The 26,412-nt window shown below is 35.3% G+C and overlaps 1 protein-coding gene across 3 annotated transcripts in view; it reads right to left on the bottom strand.

Moving 5' to 3' along the window:
• Nucleotides 1-26,412, bottom strand: part of Stag1 (STAG1 cohesin complex component) — a 329,217-nt gene that overhangs the window by 199,376 nt on the left and 103,429 nt on the right. For all 3 annotated transcript variants that reach the window (XM_085689622.2, XM_085689621.2, XM_085689623.2), the window contains one exon: nt 19,921-20,085. In XM_085689622.2, coding sequence (XP_085545748.2) covers nt 19,921-20,085 — 165 coding nt within the window. The remainder of the gene's footprint in view (nt 1-19,920; nt 20,086-26,412) is intronic.

Below are 26,412 nucleotides of genomic sequence, written 5' to 3'. Positions count from 1 at the left end.
CTTATTAAGGAAGAAGATTATGATGTACAAAGGCAAACTACATATGATGACCAGGCCCTGAATTTATGCAGCACAGAAGATTTGAGTTCTTGGTTCAGAATTGGAGGAGGAGGAAGAAAAATTGAGTCATTTACTAAAGTTATACAGGGCACAAAGGAAGTCTTTATGGATTTCCTACAAAGACTGAAATCAGTAATAAATATAATGATACCATTTTCAGAAGCTAGACAAATAAGTGAATCTTTTGAAAATGTTAGTGCACAATGCAAAAGGGTAATTAGGCCATTAAAGGAAAAAATGGCACACTTCGAGGAATGGATTCAAGATACAGTCAATAGTGAATCTCGTGATCATGACGATGCATGGATACAAGAGGTGAATTTTTTGGAGAGATTAACAACTATCCCAAGAACAAGTGAATTTAACTTATAGAGAGAACCAGCTGGATCCTTACTCACATTTTATGAGTAACACTAATGGAGTCCTATATCTAAAGTTTACCATTAAATGGATGATATCTTATCAGTTAAATCAAATATAGATACTTTAGAAGTTTGAAAAAGTAAAGAAAAATTTGCCTTGCTGGAGATTACAAAATGCTCCTGGAAAAAAAATACAAAGAGGAGATTCTATTAATTATTTAGGTTATAAAAAAGGTTTACAAAAAAATTATACCCCAAAAAGCACAAATTAGAAGATACTGAGAGTAGACTCTTAACGACTTTCAGAGATTGCTAGGAGACATTTCCAATCTACGGTCCACTGATGGGGTAAAACCTGATGAACTAAGTAATTTGTTCAAAACCATAGATGGTGACAAGGACTTAAATAGTTCCAGAAAGTTATCAGCTGGAAGTGAGAGAGAACTGGTTTTGCTGGAAGAGAAATTACAAACTGCACGTGTCAATCATGTGCATCCAAATCTTAACTGCATTCTGGCCATATTATCTTCCAAGGATTTCCTACAGGAATTTCAATGCAGAGGGAGGATATTATCATAGAACTGACATTTTCACCACATGAACCAAGTAAAAAATTAAAACTGTATTTGGAAATGGTCTCTGACTTAATTCTAAAAGAAAAATTGAGACTTCTTCTATAGTAAGAATAGACCCAGCAAAAATTGTACTGCCTTTTAGTAATGATGAAATTGACAAATTATGGGAAGAAAATGAACCCTAGAAAATAGCTTGCAGTAAATTTTTTGGAGAGATTAACAACTATCCCAAGAGCTAATGAATTCAACTTATAGAGAGAACCAGCTGGATCCTTATTCACATTTTTTGGGAGTCCCTATACTCTATACTGATGTAAATAAATGAGGAACGACAGGGCACAAAACAGAAAATTTAAGTAAACTGGATCTAAGCTCTTATGATTCTGTCCAAAGTCAGAATTATATGCAACTCTAGTGGTATTAATGGATTTTACAGAGTATCTATACACAGTGACTGATTTGCAATATGCTGAAAGTTGTTTTGTATATTGAAACCGTTGAATTTATACCAGATGACACAGAAGTGGCTTGACTAGTAAATCAGTTACAAGAAATAATCAGGAATAGGAATAATTCCATATATATAACACGTCTGAACCCATATAGGTCAACCAGGCCCTCTAGCACAAGGTAATAAATAATAGAACAATTGATAACTATTGGTTGAAAATGGGATATAAGCCTAAGAATTTCCTCAAAAATATCATGTGAATAGCAAAATTTAACAGAGAACTTTTCAATCACATGGCAATAAGGCAAGGAAATTATAAGGAGATACTGTAATTGTTCTTTATACAACTAAACACCACACCTGCAGGAACCCAAAGGGTACTCAAAGGAATAAAACCTGACAGATGAATGTGTTCAATATTATATTATTTGAAAAACTAACTTATGTATAGTATACCATTGATACCTATACAGGTTTTCAGTGGGCAACTGCTTTGAGTTCAGAAAGGGCTGATACAATAATCACACATTTGCTAGAAGTTACAGCTATCACGGGTACACCTGTACAAATAAAGACATACAATGTTCCAGCATGTGACTCTAAAAAACTGAAACATTTTTTGCTGGTCATAATATAAAGCATATTACAGGTATACCACACAATCCTACAGGCAAGACAGTAATAGAAAGATCAACTCGAACTCTACAGGATATGTTAAATAAACAGAAAGAGGTAATAAAGAACCCACAGATATAGATTGCATAATGCTTTATTAACTTTCAGTTTTTCAAATGCTAAAGAAAAAGGAATACCAGCTGTAGAGAGACATTGGATAACAGAAAACTATAGGGAATTAAATCAGTTGGCATACTTTAAAGATTTGTTGACCTCCAAATGGAAACCAAGTCATGAGTTACATTGGGGACAGGGTTTTGTTTTTGTTTCCACAGGAGAAGAAAAGGTATAAATACTGTCAAAATTGATAAAGATCAGATGTGAATAAGAGATTAGAAGAGGTACTATTTAATGAAACAGCATGGTCATTCCATGTAAACTAACTTTAAAACTAACAAATGCTTATTTCATCAAATGTAACTTACCATGAGGGAAACTCCCCAAAATTAGGGTTGGGAAAGGATTCTGTTTCTGTCTTTTAAGGGGAATGAAGGCATCTAGCTAAAGATTTTGAAGACTACTGGACACATGAGACATATGAAGAAAAAGAACAAATCATTAAAAAAAATTAGGAGAATAAAGAGTAGTCCCAGTTCAATTAAAAATTAAAACTGGCTTTGGAGTTGGAGTATAGCTCTTTCCTTTTCTAAACCCAAGCATGCTTGGTAAAGTAAAATCTAAAATATGTTCCATGTCAGATGAGCCGCCTCATATTGGAAAGAAAAACAAAAATTAAAGAAATATTTTATTGCCACTAATCTCATAATCCTTTAGTTTCATATTGATTCTTTAATATCTTTTATTAAGGTATAATAGTATATCAAAATTTATAAGATTAAAAATACATATATATGTTTACTTTGCCATATTAATGGCCATATAAAGTACTAACTAACTCTAGAAAAAGACTTCATCTTGCTTCCTGTACATGATTTCGGATTTGAGTTTCTATCAAGTAATCAGGAATTAAGTTTTTGTACTCTGGATGGATGTACACAATGACATATGGTCTTGGAACTTCTTTGAAATCCCCTACAGATGACATTTAAAATGTGTAAGTTTTCTACAGTGAATCAAGACCATGCCTAACAGTGACAACTAAAGTCTCCAACAGGAGGATGGGGCCGCACAACAATGATTACACCAGGACTATGATAACACAATAAAGCTGAAAAACACTACCTAAAGATCAGGTTTCGACTACAAACTGCTCAGAACAATTTCGTGGTGGCTAGCTGAAATGATTCAGCCTCACAGACTACTCGAGTCAGGACTTGAGACAAGTCCTGCACATACCTATTACATACAGACTGGACAACAAATGATACAACTACCTCTTTCAGGATATGACAATTAACCTAAATTTTTCTTTTCAGAATACTTTAAAGACATCATTGCTCTCAGACAGCAAGAAGTAAATATAAAAATATGACACTGACATTACTGAGAGATGGGGTGGGTGGATTTTGGTTGTTCAATGGTTATGGATATTAGTCATTGTTTAGCAGGGGGGATTGGTTACAAGTTGTTACTGGTTATAGTCAGGAAGTTGAACAAAGGAGATCATATTTAGAGTTCTTGCTTTGTAAAAAAAAGAGGAATACAAGTATGATAGGATATATGGGTAGATTATTGATTCTACTCTAAAAACAAGTAAGGAGGTATATACAAATAGGATTAAAAGGTAGATTACTGAATCTACTTTTAAACTAAAAAAACAAGAACTAGTTTTAAATATTTTACATTGGCTTAGATTTTTTGTATATTGATACACAGTTGTGATTAATTATGTTAGAGAATACTGTTAGCTTGTTCAAGGTCTGGTACCTGTGTAAGTCGTTTAACAATGTAATGAAAATCTCAATTCCTTGAAAGTTATTATTAACAATTATTTAAGATAGTAAAAAAATACAAGTTACCAATTAGTCACCTATTACAATCAGACTTGTATTAGGTATGTTTTCAAGGTCAAACAAGACATATTTTATATAGACAGGTTATATTCAAACACTTCAAAGATCTACAGAGAATGGCATTTAAGATGTCTGAAAATACCAGGTTCTTGTTTTATATGACAATGAGACATGTCTGCTCGTGGTAGCACCATTCTACTTCAAAGATGATGGGCTTTGAAGAAATTTCACATAGAATCACTTTCTTTGTAGCAAAGGTTAGCCAGTGGGTAAAAAATGTATCTTGCCTAACCTGTTATAGTATCCTGTACAAATTGGACATGCAGGACACAAAGAAAGGACTGCCAAACTTTGTCAAGACAAGGTAGAACAGCCCTTCAGAATATCCTTCACAGAAAGGTCAGTCAGATATGCTAGGCCTGTAGGCCAAAGATTGATGTCCCAATGTTGCAGAGGAGCCTTGGGTGACTGTCCAGACAGCCAGCTGTTTCGGTCATTTCTCACATTTTTTTGGAAGCTGCATGCTTGCATATCCTCCTTCTTTGGTCTCTGATGGAGTTGAAGACCTTATAATTATAGTTTTCCTTGATACCAAAGTCAGAAACGAAATTCACTAAAGAAATGTAAAGTATATAAGGTTGAGAGACATAAAAAGATAACTTTGGAAATGCAAGGTAGAATAGAAAGTGAATATAACCTTTTGGATTCACCAACATAGAATAGATATAAGAGGATTTTCTCTGAATTGGTCAACTGTTAATGGACTAGACATTTTTGATGTACTTATTTCCTGTATATATTGAGTATACTTATTGTACTTATTGTACAATTTTTCTTAGATTAGTTATAACCTGCTTTTCTTAATTTTTTGGACAAAATGGGGAAACATGGTGACATCTTGTTTATACAAAAATAAGCTTACCTAAAGATCAGAGGGCAGAGCTAGCTATTATCTAACCACAGAGGTCTGGACCTCCAGACAGACAGGAAGTGATATGGCTGGGTGGAGAGAGAAAGTGATAAGAGAGGAAGAGACAGGAGCTCAGTCCCTTTTTGGCTGAGAAATTGAGTAGGTAAGGTGGCTGCGGTTTTGCTCTTTCATCTCACTAATCTCTCAGCCATTTCCATACTATCTGACTCTGGGCTTTTATTATTAAGAGTTATCAGAAGTCATAATACATTAATATATATTTAAAACATTATAAAAACTACACTTTAATAATATAGGATATGTCATTTCAGAAACTTACTTTCCATATTCACATCTTCTAGAATAAGGAAACATTTTCAGGCAATAGCAAAATGGTTGAATGAATACAGATAAAACTCCCTCAATTGGTGAGAGGAATTTATAAATTAATGGTTCTCTTATACTATTTAATTAAACTAATGTTGATATAATACTACAGTAATCAACTGGGATCCTCTGTATGGTGTGAAAGAAATGAGGAGTGGAAATATGCAGTCTAGAAATAACACTCCAACAACAGTATCTAAGTCACAATTTTTTTCTCCAAATAATCCAAAGCCCATTAGCTTATACCAGCATACCAGCATTCAGTCTACCACCATCATTTAGTCTTCAGCTACTTTTCACAATAAAAATAAAAGGCATGAAGGCTATCATCAACAGAAGAAAACTCTATATACAAAAGAAACAATTATTATCCTTGATATATGAGCCACTTATTCTCTGTAAGACAACTAAATTAAAAGAAAGTCTTGCCAACTTCCTTCTCACTTATACTGTATTACTGCACTAATATTAAAAGTAAAAAAAACTAAAACAAAAAAAAACCTTGCATTTTTTATGACAGGTATAATGACATCTAAATATAATACAAAAAAAATGAACCACTGATTGAGGGTGAGGAAAGAGAATTACAATTTCAAGGACAACCTGGGCTACATAAGAAGTTCAGGCCAATTTAAGCTACACAGTGAGTGCCATGTGAAAACTGTTCATATTACCTAAGAGTCTGCAAATATCATTACAACCTTTTCATTCCTTCTTTTGGAATTCAATAGTTGATATGATTATTGATACTTTGTCATTATCAAGAACAGTGAATAGCATTTACATCTGAATAGGTACAAATAGGCTGTAGTAAAAGCATAAAACAAAAGATATTCTGTTCAAAATTGATCATAAGAAAATTGATATGGCTATACTAGTATCTGACAGGAAAGGAATCAAGAGAAAGAACAATATCAAAAAGATTTCTAATATGTGTGTGTGTGTGTATTTGTTCAAAAAACCTGTAACAATCCTAAACCTATATATAACAAATAACAGGAGCCTCAAAACACATGAAACAAAAGTTGAAATGTTAGAAGAAATAAGAAACATCACAATTATGGCCGAGATCCCCCCCATATGTCTCTTGGTAACTGGTAAAAGCAACACACACACACACACACACACACACACACACAAAAGACTATATAAATAATGTCATCAATAAATATGTACTGGTTTGTATGCATAAAACATAAAACTGACTATTAAAAATATACACAGAAATCACATGAGAAAACCATACCCCAGGTATCTATACATAGTGATATTTTGTTTATGATCTAAGAAATAAAGTTTGCATGAAGATCAGAGTGCAAAGCTAACCACAATAGTCCGACATACAGACCAGGCAATGGTGGCACACACTTTTAATCCCAGCAGTCACACTATTTAGAAATAGAGGCTGGGCATGGTGGTACACACTTTTAATACTAGCAGTAGAGAGAAATTAAAGAGAGGATGAAAGAGGAACTTACTCAGTCTCAGTCTGAGGATATGTGGAGGCACAACCGCCCATTTGAGTCAGAGATAGAGGTAAGAGTCAATGGCTACCCACTTTGCATTCATGAACTTCAGCTTGCATCTCAATATCTTTCTCTGAGTTTTATTATTCGTGCAACAACTATATAGGTTGTCACTATTTCTAAGGTATTTTTAAAAAGTATCCAGCACAATACTGATTACCTAATAGCATCACAGACACAATTATTCTGAAACGTAAACTACAGGTCCATTGATTTTTCTATCAGTAAAAAAGAAAAATCATTAAAAAGTCATTTCATAGGAAACAGCTACCTAGGACAGAGTGGGCCTGAGGAAAAAAGCTTCACGGGAGCAGAAGCCAGGAACCAATCTAGTCCCAAGAGCCAAACCAGTACCGGGACACTGGCGAACCAGGACTGAGTCAACAACCTGATCCCAAGTCAGCAATCTCTACCAGAACAGGTACAGAGGAGTAACCGCTGAGCTATTGAGCCAAGGCATGAGACCACTGAGGGTTAGGACATGAATCTGGGACATTCAAGGGAGTAGACCTAAGCCAGGACCCCTGTGGGTCTGGGTGTGAGTCTAGAACCTCCTGGGAACCAGGCATGAGTCAGGACCACTGCCAATCTGGGCGTAAATCTGGGACATTCAAGGGAATAGGTAGGAACCAGAGATCTCTGTGGGGTCAGGCATTAGTCTGGGACCTCAGAGGGAGTAGGCCTGAGCCAGGAACTCTGTGGGTCTGGGTATTGGTCTGGGACATCAAAGGGAATAGGCAAGAACCTGTAACCTCTGGGGGTCCTAGCGTGAGTCTGGGACCTCTGAGGGAGTAAGCCTGAACCAGGTACTCTGCGGTTCTGGGCGCACCGGAGCCTGGGAACTCCAAGATAGTAGCTGGAGCCAGAAACCTTTTCAGGACCAACTCCAAGTCAGGGACTTCTGCAGGAGAGCATTCAGACCAAGATTTACAGAAACAGGTCAAAGCCAGTAATCTAAGAAAAATTAGGCCTGAGACAGCAAACTCAAAGGGAGCAGGGCACAGAACAGGAGCTCTGAGCTATCTCCAGGAACACGGAGTAAACCAACGGGGTAACTAGAACCGTGGCACTGACTGTACCACGAAGAACAACCATCGGAGCTTTGGATTCACGGGCACCTAGAAAATTATTCAACAAAATCTGACCCAGCCTAAATCACGCCTACTAGAGGAAAACATGAGTAGAAAGGGTAAGAACATATGCAACACGACGAAGAGCAACACAACACCAGTAAAACCTAAAGGCCCTACACCAGCAAGACCTGAACAACCAAATATGGATGAACCAGAAGAAAATGACCTAAAAGATAACATCAAGAGAATGTCTGAAACTCTAGAAGAGGAGATGAGAAATTCCCTTAAAGAAATGGAGGAAAAGACAAACAAACAAACAAACAAACAAACAAACAAAAAGGAAGACATTGGAAAATCCCTCAAAGAAAACCAAGAAAAAGAAATCAAACATATCGAAAAAACTATTCACAACGTAAAAACTGAAATAGAGACAATAAAGAAAACACAAGCCGAGGGAATTATAAAAAGAGAAATCATGAGAAAAAGATCAGGAACCAAAAATGCAAGCATAAATAACAAAAATCAAGAGATGGAAGAGAGAATCTCAAGCGCTGAAGATATAATAGAGGAAATAAACTCATTGCTTAAAGAAAACATTATATCTAACAAAACTTAACCCAAAATATCCAGGAAATATCGGACACCATGAAAAGGCAAAATCTAAGAATAAAAGGTATAGAAGGAGAAGTTCAACTCAAAAGCACAGAAAATAAATTTAACAAAATTATAGAAGAAAACTTTCCCAACCTAAAGAAAGATATGCCTATGAAGATACAAAAAGCTTACAAAACACCAAATAGACTGGATCAAAAAAAAATTCCTTTTGCAACATAATAATCAAAACACTAATCATACAGAGTAAAGAAAGAGTACTAAGAGCGGCAAAGGAAAAAGGCAAAATAACATATAAAAGTAGACCTATCAGAATTACACCTAATTTCTCATTGGACACAGTGAAAGCCAGAAGGATGTGGTCAAGCGTTATGCTGAAATTAGGAGACCACAGATGCCAGCCCAGACTACTATACCCAGCAAAACTTTCAATCACCATAGAAGGAAAAAATAAGATATTCCATGATTTCACCAATACCTAGCCACAAACCCAACCATACACAAAATACTAAAAGGAAAACTCCAACCCAAGGAAGCTGGCTAAACCAACAAAAACATAGACAATTGACAGTTTCATAGCAGCAAATCCCAAAGAAGAGAAAAATGCACAAATTAAAATCACAAACAATGAAAATTAAATTAACAGGAGATAGCAATCACTGGTCATTAATATCCCTTAATATAAATGGATGGACTAAACTCACCTATAAAAAGGCACAGGTTAAGAGATAACGAAAACAGAATCCATCCTTCTTCTGGATACAAGAAACACATCTCAACCTCAAAGACAGACATTGTCTCAGAGTAAAGGGTTGGGAAAAATATGCCAATAAAATGGACCTAGGAAACAAGTGGGTGTAGCTATCCTAATATCTAACAAAACAGACTTCAAGCTAAAATCAGTCAAAAGAGACAAAGAAGGTCATTTCATATTAGTCACAGGAAAAATCCATCAAAATAAATTTCAATACTGAACATCTATTCCCCAAATACAAGGGCACCCTCATATGTGAAATACTTGTAAAGCTTAAATCACATATTAAACCACACACACTAATAGTGGGAGACTTCAAAACTCCCCTCTCACCACTGGACAGGTCAACCAGACAAAAAAAATGAACAGAAATAAAAGAACTAACAAATGTTATGACTCAAATGGATTTAACAGACATCTACAGATTATTCAATCCAAACATAAAAGAATATACCTTCTCAGCACCTCATGGAACCCTCTCAAAAATTGACCACATACTCAGTAACAAAACAAACCTCAACAATTAAAAAAATTTGGAAAAACCCAATGTACCTTATCAGGTTACAATTGTTTAAAACTAGAAGTCAACAGCAATTAATTCCAGAAAACCCACAAACGAAGCTCACCTGAATCATCAATGGGTCAGTCAAGAAGGAAATAAAGGGAGAAATTAAAGACTTCCTAAAATTCAGTGAAAATGACCACAAAACATACCCAAATTTATGCGACACAATGCGAGCAGTGTTAAGAGCAAATTTCATAGCACTTAATTCATACATAAAGAAGCTGGAAAAATCCAACACTAGTGACTTAACAGAACACTTGAAAATTTACAAATAAAAAGAAGCACCTAAGAGAACTAGACCCCAGGAAATAATCAAATTGAGAGCTGAAATCAACAATATAGAAACAAAGAAAACAATACAAAGAATCAATGAGACAAAGAGTTGGTTCTTCAAGAAAAATCAACAAAATAGACAAACCTTTATCCAAACTAACAAAAAGGGAGGGAGAATATCCAAATTAACCATCTAGAAATGGAAAGGGGGACATAACAACAGACATGGAAAAAATACAGAGAATCATCAGGTCATATTTCGAAAACCTATACGCCACAAAATTATTAAACTTAAATAGAAAATCTTCTGGATAAATATCACTTACCAAAATCAAATCAAGACCAGATAAGCTAATTAAACAGACCTATAACTGCTAAAGAAACAGTCATCAAAAGTCTCCTAACAAAAAAAGGACCAGATGGATTCAGCACAGAATTCTACAAGACTTTCAAAGAAGAACTAATACCAATACTCTGCAAATTATTCCACACAATAGAAACAGAAGGGACAATGTCAAACTCTTTTTATGAGGCTACAATTACCCTAATACCCAAACCACAGAAAGACATTACTAAGAAGGAAAATTACAGCCCAATCTCACTCATGAACATTGATGCAAAAATACTAAATAAAATACTGGCAAACCAAATCCAAGAACACATCAGAACCATCATCCACCATGATCAAGTCGGCTTTATCCCAGAGATGCAGGGATGGTTCAACATACGAAAATCTGTAAATGTAATCCACCAAATAAACAAGCTGAAAAATAAAAACCACACGATCATCTCATTATATTCTGGAAAACCTTTTGACAAAATACAACATCCCTTCATGATAAAAGACTTGCAGAGAGCAGGGATACAAGGAACATACCTAAACATAACAAAGGCAATATATAGCAAGCCAACAGCCAACATCAAATTAAAGGGAGAGAAATTACCAGCGATTCCACTGAAATAAGGAACAAGACAAGGTTGTCGACTCTCTCCGTATCTATTTAATATAGTTCTTGAGGTCCTAGCTAGAGCAATAAGACACCAAAAGAAGAACAAGGGGATACAAATTGGAAAAGAAAAAATAAAACTCTCACTGTTTGCTGATGATATGATAGTTTACAAAAACGACCCCAAAAATTCTACCAAGGATATTCTACAACTCAAAAACACTTTTAGTAATGTAACAGGATACAAAATGAACTCAAAAAAATCAGTAGCCCTCCTGTACATAGAGGATAAAAGGGCTGGGGAAGAAATCAGAGAAACAACACCCTTCACAATAGCCACAAATAGCATAAAATATCTCGGAGTAACTCTAACGAAACAAGTGGAAAACTTGTATGACAAGAACTTTAAATCTTTGAAGAAAGAATTTAAAGAAGACACCAGAAAGTGGAAAGATCTCCCATGCTCTTGGGTAGGCAGAATTAACATAGTAAAAATGGCAATCTTACCAAAAGCAATCTACAGATTCAATGCAATGCCCATCAAAATTCTTCAGAGACCTCGAAAGAATGGTACTCAACTTTAAAAGGATAATCAAAAACAAAACAAAACAAAACAAAACAAAACAGGATAGGCAAAACAATCCTGTACAATAAGAGAACTTCTGGAGGCATCACAATCCCTGATTTCAAACTCTACGACAGAGTTACAGTACTGAAAACAGCCTGGTACTGGGATAAGAACAGACAGGGGGAATCAATGGAACCAAATAGAAGACCCAGATATCAACCCACACATCTTCGAACACCTCATCTTTGACAGGGAAGCAAAAAAATATCAAATGGAAAAAGGAAAGCATATTTAACAAGTGGTGCTGGCATAAGTGGATATCAACATGTAGAAGAATGAAAATAGACCCATATCTATCACCAAGCGCAAAACTTTAAGGGAGACTTCAACATAAAGCCAGCCACACTGAACCTTATACAAGAGAAAGTGGGAAGTACACTTGAATGCATTGGCACAGAGAACCACTTCCTAAATATAACCCCAGCAGCAGACACAGAAAAAACAATTAACAAATGGGACCTTCTGAAACTGAAAAGCTTCTGTAAAGCAAAGGACATGGTCAACAAGACAAAACGACAGCCTACAGAATGGGAAAAGATCTTCACTAACCCCACATCAGACAGAGGTCTCATCTCCAAAATATACAAAGAACTCAAGAAATTGGTAGGGCAGTGGTGGCGCATGCCTTTAGTCCCAGCACTCACTAGGCTGAGGCAGGCAGATCTTTGTGAGTTCAAGGCCAGTCTACTCTACAAGAGTTAGTTCCAGGATAGGCTCCAAAGCTACAGAGAAACCCTGTCTCGGAAAACCAAAAAAGAAAAAAAAAAAAAAAACCTCAAGAAATTGGGCGCCAAAAGAACACATAATTCAATTTAAAAAAATGGAGTACAGACCTAAACAGAGAACTCTCAACAAAGGAATCTAAAATGGCTTTAAAACACTTAAGATGGGGGCTGGAGAGATGGCTCAGAGGTTAAGAGCACTGACTGCTTTTCCGGAAGTCCTGAGTTCAATTCCCAGCAACCACATGGTGGCTCACAACCATCTGTAATGAGATCTGGTGACCTCTTCTGGCCTGCAGGCATACATATTATGTACTGTGTACATAATAAATAAATCTTAAAAAAAAAACACTTAAGATGTTCTACATCCTCAGTCATCAGAAAAATGCAAATCAAAACAACTCTGAGATTCCATCTTATTCTGTAAGAATGGCCAAGATCAAAAGCACTGATGACAACTTATGTTGGAGAGACTGTGGGGGAAAGGGGACACTTCTGCATTGCTGGGGGAATGCAAGTTGGTAAAGCCCCTTCGGATGTCAGTGTGACAATTTCTCAGAAAATTAGGAAACAACTTTTGGGTATCTATCCAAAGGATGCTCAATCGTGCCACAAGGACATGTGCTCAATTATATTCATAGCAGCATTGTTTGCTATAGCCAGAACCTGGAAACAACCTAAATGCCCCTTGACCAAAGAATGGTTAAGGAAAATGTGGTACAGAAAGACAATTATCACATGAACGCACTCATAGGTGGTTTTTAAACATAGAGCAACGAAAGTCAGCTTACAAACCACAATCCCAGAGAATTTAAGACAACAATGAGGACAATAAGAGAGACTTACATAGATCTAATCTACATAGGAAGTAGAAAGTAGAAAAAGACATCTCCTGAGTAAATTGGGAGCATGGGGACCTTGGAAGAGGGTTGAAGAGGGGAGGGGAGATGCAGGGAAGACGCAGGGAGAAGAGCAGAGAAAAATGTAGAGTTCAATAAAATCAATAAAAAAAAACAGGAAAAAAATCATTTCATAGAAAATATTCTAAGACACATATTATTTCAGCTAATAATTAGTTAAGTAGTTACATCTGGATTCAAAAGGAGTGAAGAAATGTTTCTCTGCCAGTAGCGGGCCTGAATTTTCTTAATATGAAGTAAAATACATAAAAATCAGCCCTTCTGGAAACTGTTATTACATGCATTCTTTCTGTCAATGAAAACAGCTAAGTACTGTGGGTATTAGTATTTACTCTATTTAAATGACTATAAAGAAGTATTTTACTAAATTGCAATTTATTCATGAGATAGAATAAAATGTAGCTAGGATTATTAGCAGTAATCACAAAAAATAGTTTTTTTCATATTAAGTACAATGTATGTAATTCTGTTTTTAAAACAAGTTTACATGCAGAAACATATACAAAAAGATACAAAAAGTTCAAAAAAAATACTCATAGGTTTTATGCACTCAAATCATTCCAAGTATTTTTAATCAAAGCCTTAAAAGTGGAAAGATCATTAAGAGGCACCTGAAGCACTAACAAAATGAAATTTATCATCTTACTGTACTAGAGAACAAAATAAAAATCACTATTATTCCTTTTCCCTAAGGAATTTGAGGTGATTAGGAAGAAAAATGTAAAACTTGAGAGAGAAAACAAAGCAAAAGCTATAAGGGGATGTTTTTTTTTTTTTGTGGGAAACAGTTTGAGTAGCAGTTAAATGTTAAATCTTACCTTTAAAGTCCCTATTAGCATAACAATCAATCCAGTCTACCCACTTATGCAGTATACACTGAGATCTTAACTATATTAATAAACAATATTCTGTCAAGTATTTCATAGGGCTAAGTAGACAAGTGTAGACAGAGTTAATATTCTATAGTGATGTTAAAGCGTAGAGTCATTTCCTTTAAAATAAGACAAGCAGACGATCAAGATAACATTGTAGTATGCAAATTCAAGATTGTAATCTAAGCCAATGTGGCACCTCATGCCTCTAATCCTAGCATCTGGGAAACTGAAGCAATAGAAATATTGTGGATTTTATGAAACCATAAGAGGCACAGTGAGCTCCCAAAAGGAAAGAGTAAAAAGGATCACAGACCCTAAGCTGCAATGATGGGGGGAAAATGAACACCCCCATTATAAGAAGCCAGTAAAATAGCCTATAGTAATATTTTTCACCACAGATTTAAAAGTATCACATATTTCTTCTGTAAACTCTCATAGTGTAATTTCTTAATATTTATACTATATAATATTTAATAGCATAAATATTAGACAGAATTTTATTCGGTTGTTTTATTTTTAGGTTTAAGCTAGAAGACTCCTGATAGTCAAAGCCTGGAGTTTGTTAGTATTGAATGATATATTTGTCTGTTTTATAAATGACACTCATGAAAGAAAATAGGAATTACAGGAGGTGGGAGACAAGAACATGTGTGTGAGTGTGGGTGTGAAAGGAATTATGACTAAATATATGTATTCTGTTATCAGAGAACAAATTTGATAAATAACATGAATTTAGATTGATAAAGAATTAGGATAATTAGGGAACAATAAAAGTTGCTTAGCTTAACCTAGCTACTATACTTCAAGCCTCATCTTGAAGTATAACGGCTCTTCATATTTACTTATGGCATTTTTAGCCTTCTCATAAAATGCTTGCATTCTACGTCTTAAAAGTAGTTCTTCAATAAAACAATACTTTAGTTAAGACTCTAGCCCATTTAAACTCAGAAGGAACACGGAGTGACTCTGTCTGTCCTTGAGTAGACAGCCAGTGACTGGTTTTCCTACTATAGGCATGGTAAACAGCTCAGTTTCAGCTGGAATATGAAAGACAGATATTTGTCTTTCTTTAATCCCTTCAAATTGATGGAAATGAGAGCAACTAGTGAAAGACAGAAATAAGCAAACAATACAATACCTACAAATGGATAAAATCTCAGAAGTATTACAGAAGGACATCATGTGACTGCTACAAACAGAAAAAAATTCCACTAAACTGGGAGTGATGGCTCACTCCTTTAATCTCAGCACTTGAGAGGCAGAGGTAGGCAGATCTCTGAGTTCAAGGCCAGCCAGGTCTACAGAGTCCGTTCCAGGACAACCAAAACTACACAGAGAAACACTGCCTCGAAAAACAAAAACAGGCAAATAAAACTACAAGGCTACCTATAACTGAATAATCTTTTTTTTTTCTCAAAATAAACCTGGATTTATTAATTTGGTTTGACTGGCTTATTACATCAGCCGTGGCAGATTCACATTAACCAGAAATGAAACTTAGCACAGACATCACCTTTGTCCAGCATATCAAGCAAGCCACCCATCTCAGCCCATTCCTTGCCGCCTTCGTAACTGACTAATCTTAAGATTTCTAATCACTGCAATGAAATACTGCAACGAAAAACAAGTAAAGGAGGAAAGGGGGTTTACTTGGCTTAATCTTCCACCTTATGCCAGGTGGTGATGGTGCACGCATTTAATCCCAGCACTCGGGAGGCAGAGGCAGGCGGATCTCTGTGAGTTAGAGGCCAGCCTGGTCTACAAGAGCTAGTTCTAAGACAGGCTCCAAAGCTACAGAGAAACCCTGACTTGAAAAACAAACAAAAACAGACCAAAAAAAAAAATCAAACAAACAAACAAAAAAACCTTCCACTTTCTAGTCAGTTCATCAAGGAAGGTTTCCATGACAAGGACTCAAACAGGGCAGGAACCAGAAGACATGAACTGATGCAGAGGTCATGCTTTTCAAGGCTTTTTCAGCCATGTTTCTTATAAAACCTAGGCCCACCAGCCCAGGATTTAGCACCACCAACAATGGGCTGTATCCAACCCCATCAATTACTAATTAAGAAAATGCTCCACAGGCTCGCTTAAAGTCGATCTCACAGAAGATTCTAGTTTGTGTCAAGATGACATTAAAACTGACCAGGAAATAAGCTGAGACCAACTTAGTCAATTGGGATGACCTTGTTTTATTATAAAAGTAGCTCCATATCATGAGCCTTTCAAAATTGCCTATGCACAGCATGTATCTGATGGCATGACATATAAAGAAAAGCCACCTTATGGACAGAAAAGAGGAGTAAAATCCTATTGTGAAGAAAACCCACTCCTGGAATTCAATGCCCCTTAACTTATGAATAGGCCTCTTACTGACTGAAAAACATCACACACCTTTAATACCAGTAGCCACACAATGGAAGTAGAGATAAGGGTAGGTGGCTGGCTGTTTTGCTTTTCTGACCTTCAGGTTGAACCTCAATATCTGTCTCTGTGTTTTTATTAGTCATGCTATACTGCACTCTTATCTTGAGGCAAGTTTTGTTAGATTATAAATAAAATATAACTACATTATAAGGTCACTAAAAACCTAAACTTGTCTAGTAGATTTTGGGCTTCCACTGTAGTAAAGTATACTAAGGACCTTATTTTTGAAACAAACCTGTATATTCTCATTTTTTAGGGAGAAATCTAAGTTCTTTTAACCTTTAAATGTCAAGTTCCTGACTACCATTAACTGCTTTTCTATCATAACCCAAATTCTGTTCATTTGTGGAATTCTTCTCTACCAACTACATAGTATTCTTCTATACAAAACACACACACATTAAGTCTATTTCCAAACTCACTAACATTGTTTATTCTCTCACCCCAATGTTTGCTAGAAATAGGGTACAGCTCTAACCTCATGTTGATTCAGCCTCAGTCTTTGATTACAAGACTACAAAGCACACATGGTTTTTATACTCTCCATAGGACATTTTATCATGATTTTACCTTTGAAGTGGGTAGGTAACAAAGAGCAAAATTACAGCGTCATTGTTAATGGAAGGTTCTTGTCAATAATTTAAACATGCATGACCTTGGTTCAGGAAGCATGCACAAAAAATTAGTTATAGAACAATCCCATATTTACATTTTAGAGGTATAATAAAATGACCAAAAGCACTATTTTTAGAAGCATAATATTATAATATTATATGGAAAGAAAATTAAACCTGCTCAATAAATCATGGTTAGGGGCTGTGAAAGACAAATAAATCTGAAAAATCAGAAGTCAAATTCACAGTAAAATGACCACCAATAAGTTGCAGTATGAAAAAACAAAATGGCAGTTTGTAACATTAATCTCAATATACCAAGTAAAAATAAAATGAATACTAAATTATGAATAACCTAAAAGCATAGTAAATAAAAGTTAAAAATAAACAATAAATTATAGTTGAAATATTGAATCAAAATTAAATTCTGGAAAAATGTGGTGTTCTGATTCACAATCCATAGTCAGAAAATATCGTAGAAAAGTGATAAATAGGATTTTATGACTGGGAAGATAGGTCATTTGATAAACTGGCTGTTATATATACGAAAGAACCAATGTATAATTCCCAGGACCTGTATTAAAACATGATAATAGGACTAGAGGGATGGGTCAGCAGTAAAGAGTGCTTGTGCCCAGCATCCATGTCAGACGGATTAAAATCTCCACTCCAAGGGATCTGATACTTTCTTCTGAATTCTCAGACATCTGTACTTACATGTGCACACCCTACCACCAACATACATACATACACACAAAATTAAAATAAATAAATAAATAACTTAAAAGTATACATTATCGCACCAAGCCAATTTGATAAAAATGTATTGGTAATGTTTTTCAATATTAATTTTAGCAGAAAGCTGTAATATGTATTAAAATATTTATGAAATGAAGTTTAACAAGAAAAATAAAAAATTCTGAAATTTATATGAAATTCACTTCAGTTCTTATATTTTTTTGTGGTCAAAATTGAGAAGAAAATATTTTAAAAATCAGTATTTCTGTAGCATGTTAGTATTCTTCTCTGAAAGTATGATGACTACACATAGTCAAACTTAGTGACTTAAAAGCATTTGGTTTTAAAACACACTAATATAATGCACAGACAAACATCTACTGCTTTGGAGAACTGAGACTTCAGTCTTTGTCGTGCAATAGAGAATCTTAACCAGTATAATCCACATTGTTGCCTGTCCACACAAATACAAAAACCAACTTATACAAGAATATGCAAAAGAGACAATATAAAGTAAATTCCTCTAAGGGCTTCAAAACAAAATACAAATTAAAAATAAAAGATAAGCTAATGGCAAACTATGTTGGTGCTGAATGTAACTATTTCATAAATTATCTAAAAACTTTTCACATTAAAATTGAAAGCACAATTTTAAAATTAGCAAATGAGAAATTAAACAAAGATTTAGCTTATTGTTAATCACTGGTTGTCAAGGAAATGTATATAAAAATAATACTGATTTAAGTTATCAAATAATTTTTAAATATAAAACCCCAAAATAATGAAACTGAACTTATTTTTTGTTGGTTTGCTTGTTTTTTTCAAGACAGGATATCTTTTTGTAGCGCTGGCTATCCTACAGCTAGCTCAGTAAGCCAGGCTGGCCTTCAAAGCACAGAGATCCACTTCCCTGCCTCCTGAGTGCTGGGATTAAAGGTATGCGCCACCGCTCCCAGCTCACTTCTTTTTTATTACTGGGTTATTTATATGTTCTTCTGGCAGAACTGAACTATGTAGCACAGGCTGTCCTCAATCTTGTGAGCTTTCTGCCAAACCACCAGAATGCTGGACTTCAAATTTGTATTCAACACTCAGGATACTTGACAAAACACACTTTAAGGTTTCTTGAGAAAGTTAATACTTCCTATACTTCTTATGAAGAGTGGAAGTTTAAGATTTGGAAAGAAATATAATATTTATTTATTAAGTTAAGAAAAAAACCCATGAAGCAAAAAGTTTCACCTATGACATTTTTAAATGATAATGTTCAGAAATAAACATGAACAATTAATATATTTTAATAGAAAAAAATAATGTAACAACATGCTAAAAGAATAGTAAAATAACTATGGTTTATCTTTATAGTGAAGTTTTCAATAAAATCATAAATTACCAAACAATTCGTTGTTGAATAAGTGAAACATAAAAATAGTAAAAGAGATTTCTAAAAGATCACATTGGACTAAGGAGATGACTCAATTAATACTGAACTTATTGCACAAGCATGAGGACCTAAGGTACCGAGATAGACAGACAAGAGACATACCCACACATATACTCTTCTTTCAAATAAACTGAAATCAAATCACGTTCAAAACTAGATCAAGGTAACAGAAAGACTCTTGGGCATTTCCTACTAGTCATTTTGTTTAGTAAAACTCAAAGAATACCTTCAAAATAAGCAAAATGAACTGAATAAACCTACAAAGAATAACCTTTGGTTCAAATATCTGTTATACAGAGGTTAAAAAAATATCTAAGTGGTAGAGCACATGCTCAGAATATTTAAGACCCTGGGTACAAAAACACAGATATTGACACACAGAGTGTACATGAAGTGTCGATATATACTCTAGAAAACCCTACAGAGATTGTCATGGTTCATACAAGAAATAGAAACATCCAAAAATTACCTGCATTGCACTTTTCCCCAGTTTCACCACCTCAAACAATGTGACAGGATCTCCTTCACCATTCTGTTGAGGGTGTCCATTAGCTCTTCCACGACCTACTCCTCTAACCCCAGCTTCAATTCTGCTCTTTTCTCCTGGGGATTTTCGAGGTTTCTTATTTGTAGACTGAATTAAAAGATAAAGAAAAATTATAATGAATGCAGACTTATTTCTGTTTTATATAAACATAATCTCAAACTGTTTGATCATAAAAAGATGTTTTGAAAATAATAGGTGAAAAACATATCAATCCCTAAACAAAAACCATTAAAAATTTTTGTGATAAAAACATACTACAAACATCAAAATTTAAGTTCATAAAGATATGAAAATAAAATCTCAGATATTTGTATAACAATATTTAATGATTTAACCATGTCTACTCTTGACTTTGCCATCTTTACATCTTCAATATATTCTCCTGCATATTCTCCTGAGAATTTTGGTTCACTAAAACATTCCTGGGAAATTCTGCAATTATAATTTCTTTCTCTGCTAAATTACTCAAAAACTTGTCATTTCAACCAATACTTAGTGGGCATTCTTGGAACTATTCAAGATACTGGGAATACAGCAGAGTCAAAATACTTCCTATATATAGACTAATGATGTAGCCTAAATTTCCCCTATCTCCTGCACCCAATTATTTCTCCCTTTTGTTTTCGTAAGACAATATATCATATAGCCTAAGCTAAACTCAAACTCATTATGTTGCTAAAAACAAAACAAAACAAACTTTAAACTCCTAGATCCTCCTTTTCTCTCCCAGGTAATGGTTAATTACAGGCACGTGGGGACAGAAACCAGGGCTTTATACATGCCAAATGACATATATTCATCCCTAGGTCGTCAGGTTTTCCAACATTAATACCACCTACCACCACTGTATCTTAAAGCCAGGGGTAATATGAGAAATGTGTCTGTCACTTTACCCAATTGCATCAAACTAACCAACATCTTAATGCAATATTTAAAAAACAGATTTTATTTAATCACCAGTATTTCCTGTTCCCAATTACTTCTCTCTTTTGTTTTTCTAAGACACAATCTCATACAGCTCAGACAAACCTCAAACTCACTACGTAAAGAGTTTTCTAAAATTCTTTAAAAATTCACATGATTTTCTTCCTTTTCCCTCAGTTATATTTTATTCTTTCCTATACAATATTCATTGCCAATTAATGTTAACCACAGGTCTTGGTAAAGCATCTTTTCAATCATTACACTTTCTGGAGTAATTCATTAGAGCCCTGTTCCAACAACAAATTTTCTGCCTCTTATCTCCAAATCTATCTTGATTTATCTTACTTTAAAATGCTGGAGCTAGCCCCTGTAAACATTCTATTGCCATCTCTTGCAGTATTAGCCTTTATAAACACAGGACACTGTAGAAACACTACACAGCACAGCGGGGTGGAGAGGAAAGGTCTCTACATGATTGAGCTTTGTCAACTTGACACAGTATCAAGCCCTCCTAGCACTGAGTCACGAACTTCCATTCTTAAGAAGCAACAAGTCGGGCAGTGGTGGTGCACACCTAATCCCAACACTCAAGAGGCAGAGGAAGGTGGATCCCTGAGTTCCAACCTAGTCTACAGAGAACATGCTCTCTATTAATTTTGTTATTTACGTAGCCGTTTTAATAAAATGGATTATTTTATTTTTATTATTAATGTATTTTATAAGCCATCTATAGTAACACCTAGAAAACACCTTAACATTTCTTTAAAGCTGTTACATTCCAGTGCATAAAGTTTAGCCATTAACTTGCTGATGAGCAGCTTTTCTTTCTTTCTTTTTTTTAAATCTCTTCTCTTTTTTTTTCATGCCAGAGGAGAGTAGGGGTTGACAAAGAACACTAAGCCCATCTTCAACGATGTAATGGAAGTTAAAGATTGCTAGGTGAGGACGCTCAAAAGCCTTCCACACCCTCACACCCTGAATCCCGTTTCCCCTTCTAAGTATATTATAAACAGTTAATACTTGCTGGGAGTGTGGGGAAGTTCTCAGTGGTTTAGTTGCTTATAAGTTGCCTGTAAATAACCTCCCTCCAAGCTATCAAATAACTCTAATTAAATGCACGGGTGCGCCAAACTATATAAGTGTAATTTTATATTCGATGACCTATTTGGAGTGAATAGATGTGTGATTGTCTCCCCAAAAGAAGGTTTCACATACCAGAAGTAAACAAATAAGGAATCCATAGTAATCATAAATTGGACAATAATCTATTTAAAAGAATTGTGAAATAAAATAACAAATTAGACTATAAAATTTAGATTTTTTTTTACTTTTTAACACAGGAAATCAAAATGATGTTTTATAATCATGAAAGAGCTGACCATACAGGGGTGACTCTGCCTCTGAACTCTATTTTTATCCTACAGTTCTGTCATTGTACAAATACCCATGAGCTCTAGTTTCTAGAGTTTTAGGATAAGGTAAGATAGCTAGTAGTAAAAGTCCAGCTCTGTGCTTTAGCATTCTTAGAGAGACCCTACGTTTCTCTGTATGCAGTGCTGCAGAAACACAATGATGAATTATTTATAATGAAAACATATAAAAGCTTCAGAAAAGCAAGAAAACTGACAACTTAAAAATAAATGTAAAACTTGTGAATTGTGTTTAATATACCATCAAATAAATATAAATGAAAACAAAATAACAGTACTACATACTCACTACAAAGGTTGAAATGGAAATAATTTAAAAAAACTCAAATATTGGATGTGAGACAAACAAACTCACTCTATACTGACGGTGAGAATATAAACTCATCTGATTATTGAAGGAAAATATTTAGTGAATCCAAATACATACATATATACATACATCCTATTAACTATTAATCCCACTACTGTTGCTGTGGGACAATGGTTTGTAACCTGTCAACTGTATTTTAGTAAAACGCTGATTGGCCAATAGCAAGGCAGGAAGTAGAGGCGGGATGACAAGAACAGGAGAATTCTGGGAAGAGGAAAACTCATTATGCAGTCCTGACCCAGTCTCACAGGAAACAAGATGTGACTGCCTTGCCAAAAAAAGGTACCAAGCCACATCTACAGCCTGAGCTGTAGATCTCTGTGTGATTTCTTTGGGACTAAACGGTTGTGGGACCTGGTGGGACAAAAAACCTCAGTCAACAAGATGTAGTCAAAAATATTAGCAGATTTATAGACTAGAGTCACACTGAAAAACAATGAAATGACAAAACAAGTAAGCATATGCATTGTATCACACACTACGCAGCAAATTGAAAAAACAAATTACTAACCACATAAATGAGCTCTCTGTACAGAAAAGCAATAAAAAATACATGAGAAAACAAATGCATTTAAATAAAGCTGAAAAATGAACAGCACTAACCTTGAAATTTTTCAAATTGCAATTAGATCAAAGGTCACAATGAAATTTTTCTAGCACAATGAAAATGGTTCTTAAGTATCAGTAGGAACTTTTAGTATTTAAGGATAGTCAAGTCCTTTACATGATGGAGCATTTGAATACAGTCTATATGTTACATTCCCCTACATAGTTTAACTCCAACCTTAAATCCTTATAATACATAATATAATGTCAATACTGTATAAATAGCTACGTCCATCCCCATCACCATTGCGGTGTTAGAGACTGAACCCAGGGTTTTGCATATGCTGGGCAAAAACTCTACATTGGGCTGTATACCTAACATTTTCCCAAATACTTTCAATTCTTAGGTGATAAAAATCCTTAGAACCAGAATCTGCAGACAGAGAGACAGCTTCATAACGTAATCTTGATAATAAAAAAAAAATGAGTACTAGTGTGCTTCTGCTATACTGATAGGACTGGATCTTGCTCATCCATCATCAGAGAAGCTTCTTCATGCAGTACATGGGAACAACCAAGCAATGTGCAGAGAATGAGAGACCTTAGCACATTCAGTCCTAAATAGCTATCTCCATCAAATCTCTGCCCACAGGGCTCAGGGAAGTCTTCCAGAGAGGAAGCAGAAAAGGATGGAGAACAGGAAGGCCTTCTAAGCACGACAGCCCAGACCCACATTTGAACTCAAGGACTGTGGCAACATCCACAGGGCCCACACAGATCTAAGTCATAGAAGGTCCAAGAGCCAAGGAAAAGTAAACAAGAGGGTCCATCCTTTACCCGGGAATTTGATAACTGCTCACAAAGGAAAACTTATTTTTCCCCAAGGGAGACTCATTAGATATACAAACCACTCTTAAGGGCAGGCCCTATGACCAGCATTAGATGATCAGCACAAAACAAACTCAATGATATTTTTGGAGGTTTTGTGTCTCACAATGCTTAGTCAGAGTACTTTTTCCTTTTTAAAGCCTTCCTGATCTTTTGCTTATGTATTATGGCTGCTCATTTCATTTTAATGGGTTTTCTGCATGCGTGAATATGTGTGTCTCAGAATCTTTATGTTTCTTTGGCTTTTTCTATGGCTCTTTTTACAAATTTGTAAGGGAGAGCATGCATTGTGCATGTGTGTTTCTGTTACTCTGGCTACTTGTTTTTATTTTATCTTATTATTACTTTAAGATGCTGGTTTATATCCTAATGAGAGAGAGAAGGGGTAAATTTGGATGGATTGAAAGAAAATGGCCCCCAAAGAGACTGGTACTATTGGAAGGTATGGCCTTGTTGGAGGAAGAGTGTCACTGTGGAGACAGCGTTTGAGGTCTCATATACCCATGATACTACCCAGTGTCTCAGACCACATTTTCTATTGTTGGCAAGTCAAGATGTAGGGCACTTGGCTGCTTCTCCAGCACCATGTCTGTCTTCATATCATTATTTTACACCATGATGAAAATGGACTAAACCTCTGAAAATATAAGCCACCCCAATTGAATGTTAAGACAGTGAAAAAGTGGGGAGGATCTGTGACAAGTTGGGGATGGTAAAACCATCATCAGAATAATTTATGAAGAAAATCCATTTCCAATAAAAAAGGAGAAAAGTAATTTTAAAAATACCGAATTTTGAAAAAAAGGACTAAACAAGTATATCTTTGTGAAAAATGTAGTAGCCTTTAAGAAAAAGCTCATCTAATAAATTCGAATGATTCAAGCAATACACTGAAGTAAATCTATAATTCATGGTTTATTTGTTTGTTTATTCAGAAAGTAATTATTCAAAGAAAGTACAGAGAAAAGATTAAAAACACAGTCATGGAACACTATTCCCTGAGACTATGAGCCTTCAGAGCAGTGACATTTTCTTTATGTTTCTAATAAAGTTCCTTATGTTGTGGTGACCCCAAACCATAAAATTATTTTAATTACTACTTCATAACTGTAATTTTGCTGATGTTATGAATTATAATGTAAATATGTGTATGGTGATATCTTGATTGTGTTTTAACAAATAAAGCTTGCCTGAAGATCAGAGTGCAGAGTTAAGCCACAAGAGGCCAGGGACTGGTGGCATACACCTTTAATCCCAGGACTCAGGGTGAGAGAGGCAGAGGGATCTATCTCTGTTAGCTCAAGGTCACCATGGGCCATGCAAGACTGAATATGTCTAAAAGAGAAATAGAGCTCACAAAAAGGTGATTCCAGCACTTGGAATCCCACACCTTTAATCCAAGCACTACTAGGGAGATGGAGACAAGAGTGATATGGCTGAGCAGAGAATGAAAGATAAAGTAGAAGAGATAAGTTTATTGCAGTGTGAGGTTAGGTGGAGACAGATGGGAGTCTGGAAAAGCTGTCTAAGGAAAGGACTGCCTCTTCAGTCTGAGCATTGGTAGAGATAAGAACTCTCTTGTGGCTGGCTGCTCTGCTTCTCTGATCTTCAGCATTAACCCCTATATCTGATTCTGGGTATTTATTATTAAGACCAACTAGAATTCATACTATATATGTCTTTTCTGATGGTCTTAGGGGATCCATATGAAAGAGTAGTTCAACCTCCAAAGGGGTTTTGACTCACAAGTTGAGAACTGCTATCCTAAAGGTGTAGTCTCTGACATTATCATTTCAGTTGACACTGGACTTTCTGTCACTACAAGTCACAGAAAACTCTAGATGACACTGCAGTCTTTTCTACTCTATCCAGAGCAGTAATACTTACTCTAGTGGCCTAGCAGAAAGACCATTGTGAAGGTACAAAAGGTTACAGTACACTGAATGATGTAAATGTAATTTTACAGTTACATGAAGGCCTACTGTAATTACTGTAGATTCCCCACTTCTTATTATATATGCACGCCACATGGCACATCCAATGAGCTGGTTGGGAGACACTTCTTTGGCTGACTCTCCCTTGATTACAACATTAGGCTCCCCAAAAAACAAAGTTTTGTTAACTTTCTCTGCTAGCTAGGAATAAATAAAAGGAAACAGTAGTGATCACAGAATAGACTACGCTGTCAAATACAAAAGGCTGAGCCATGACAACCAAGGCAAAACCAAAAGCAGAACCTCAAAAAGGACATAACAA

This window comes from Myodes glareolus, chromosome 4, assembly GCF_982192425.1.
Source record: "Myodes glareolus chromosome 4, mMyoGla1.1, whole genome shotgun sequence".
Taxonomy (NCBI): Eukaryota; Metazoa; Chordata; class Mammalia; order Rodentia; family Cricetidae; genus Myodes; species Myodes glareolus.
The sequence above is the reverse complement of the archived record's forward strand: the minus strand, read 5'-3'. Positions and strand labels throughout refer to the sequence as shown.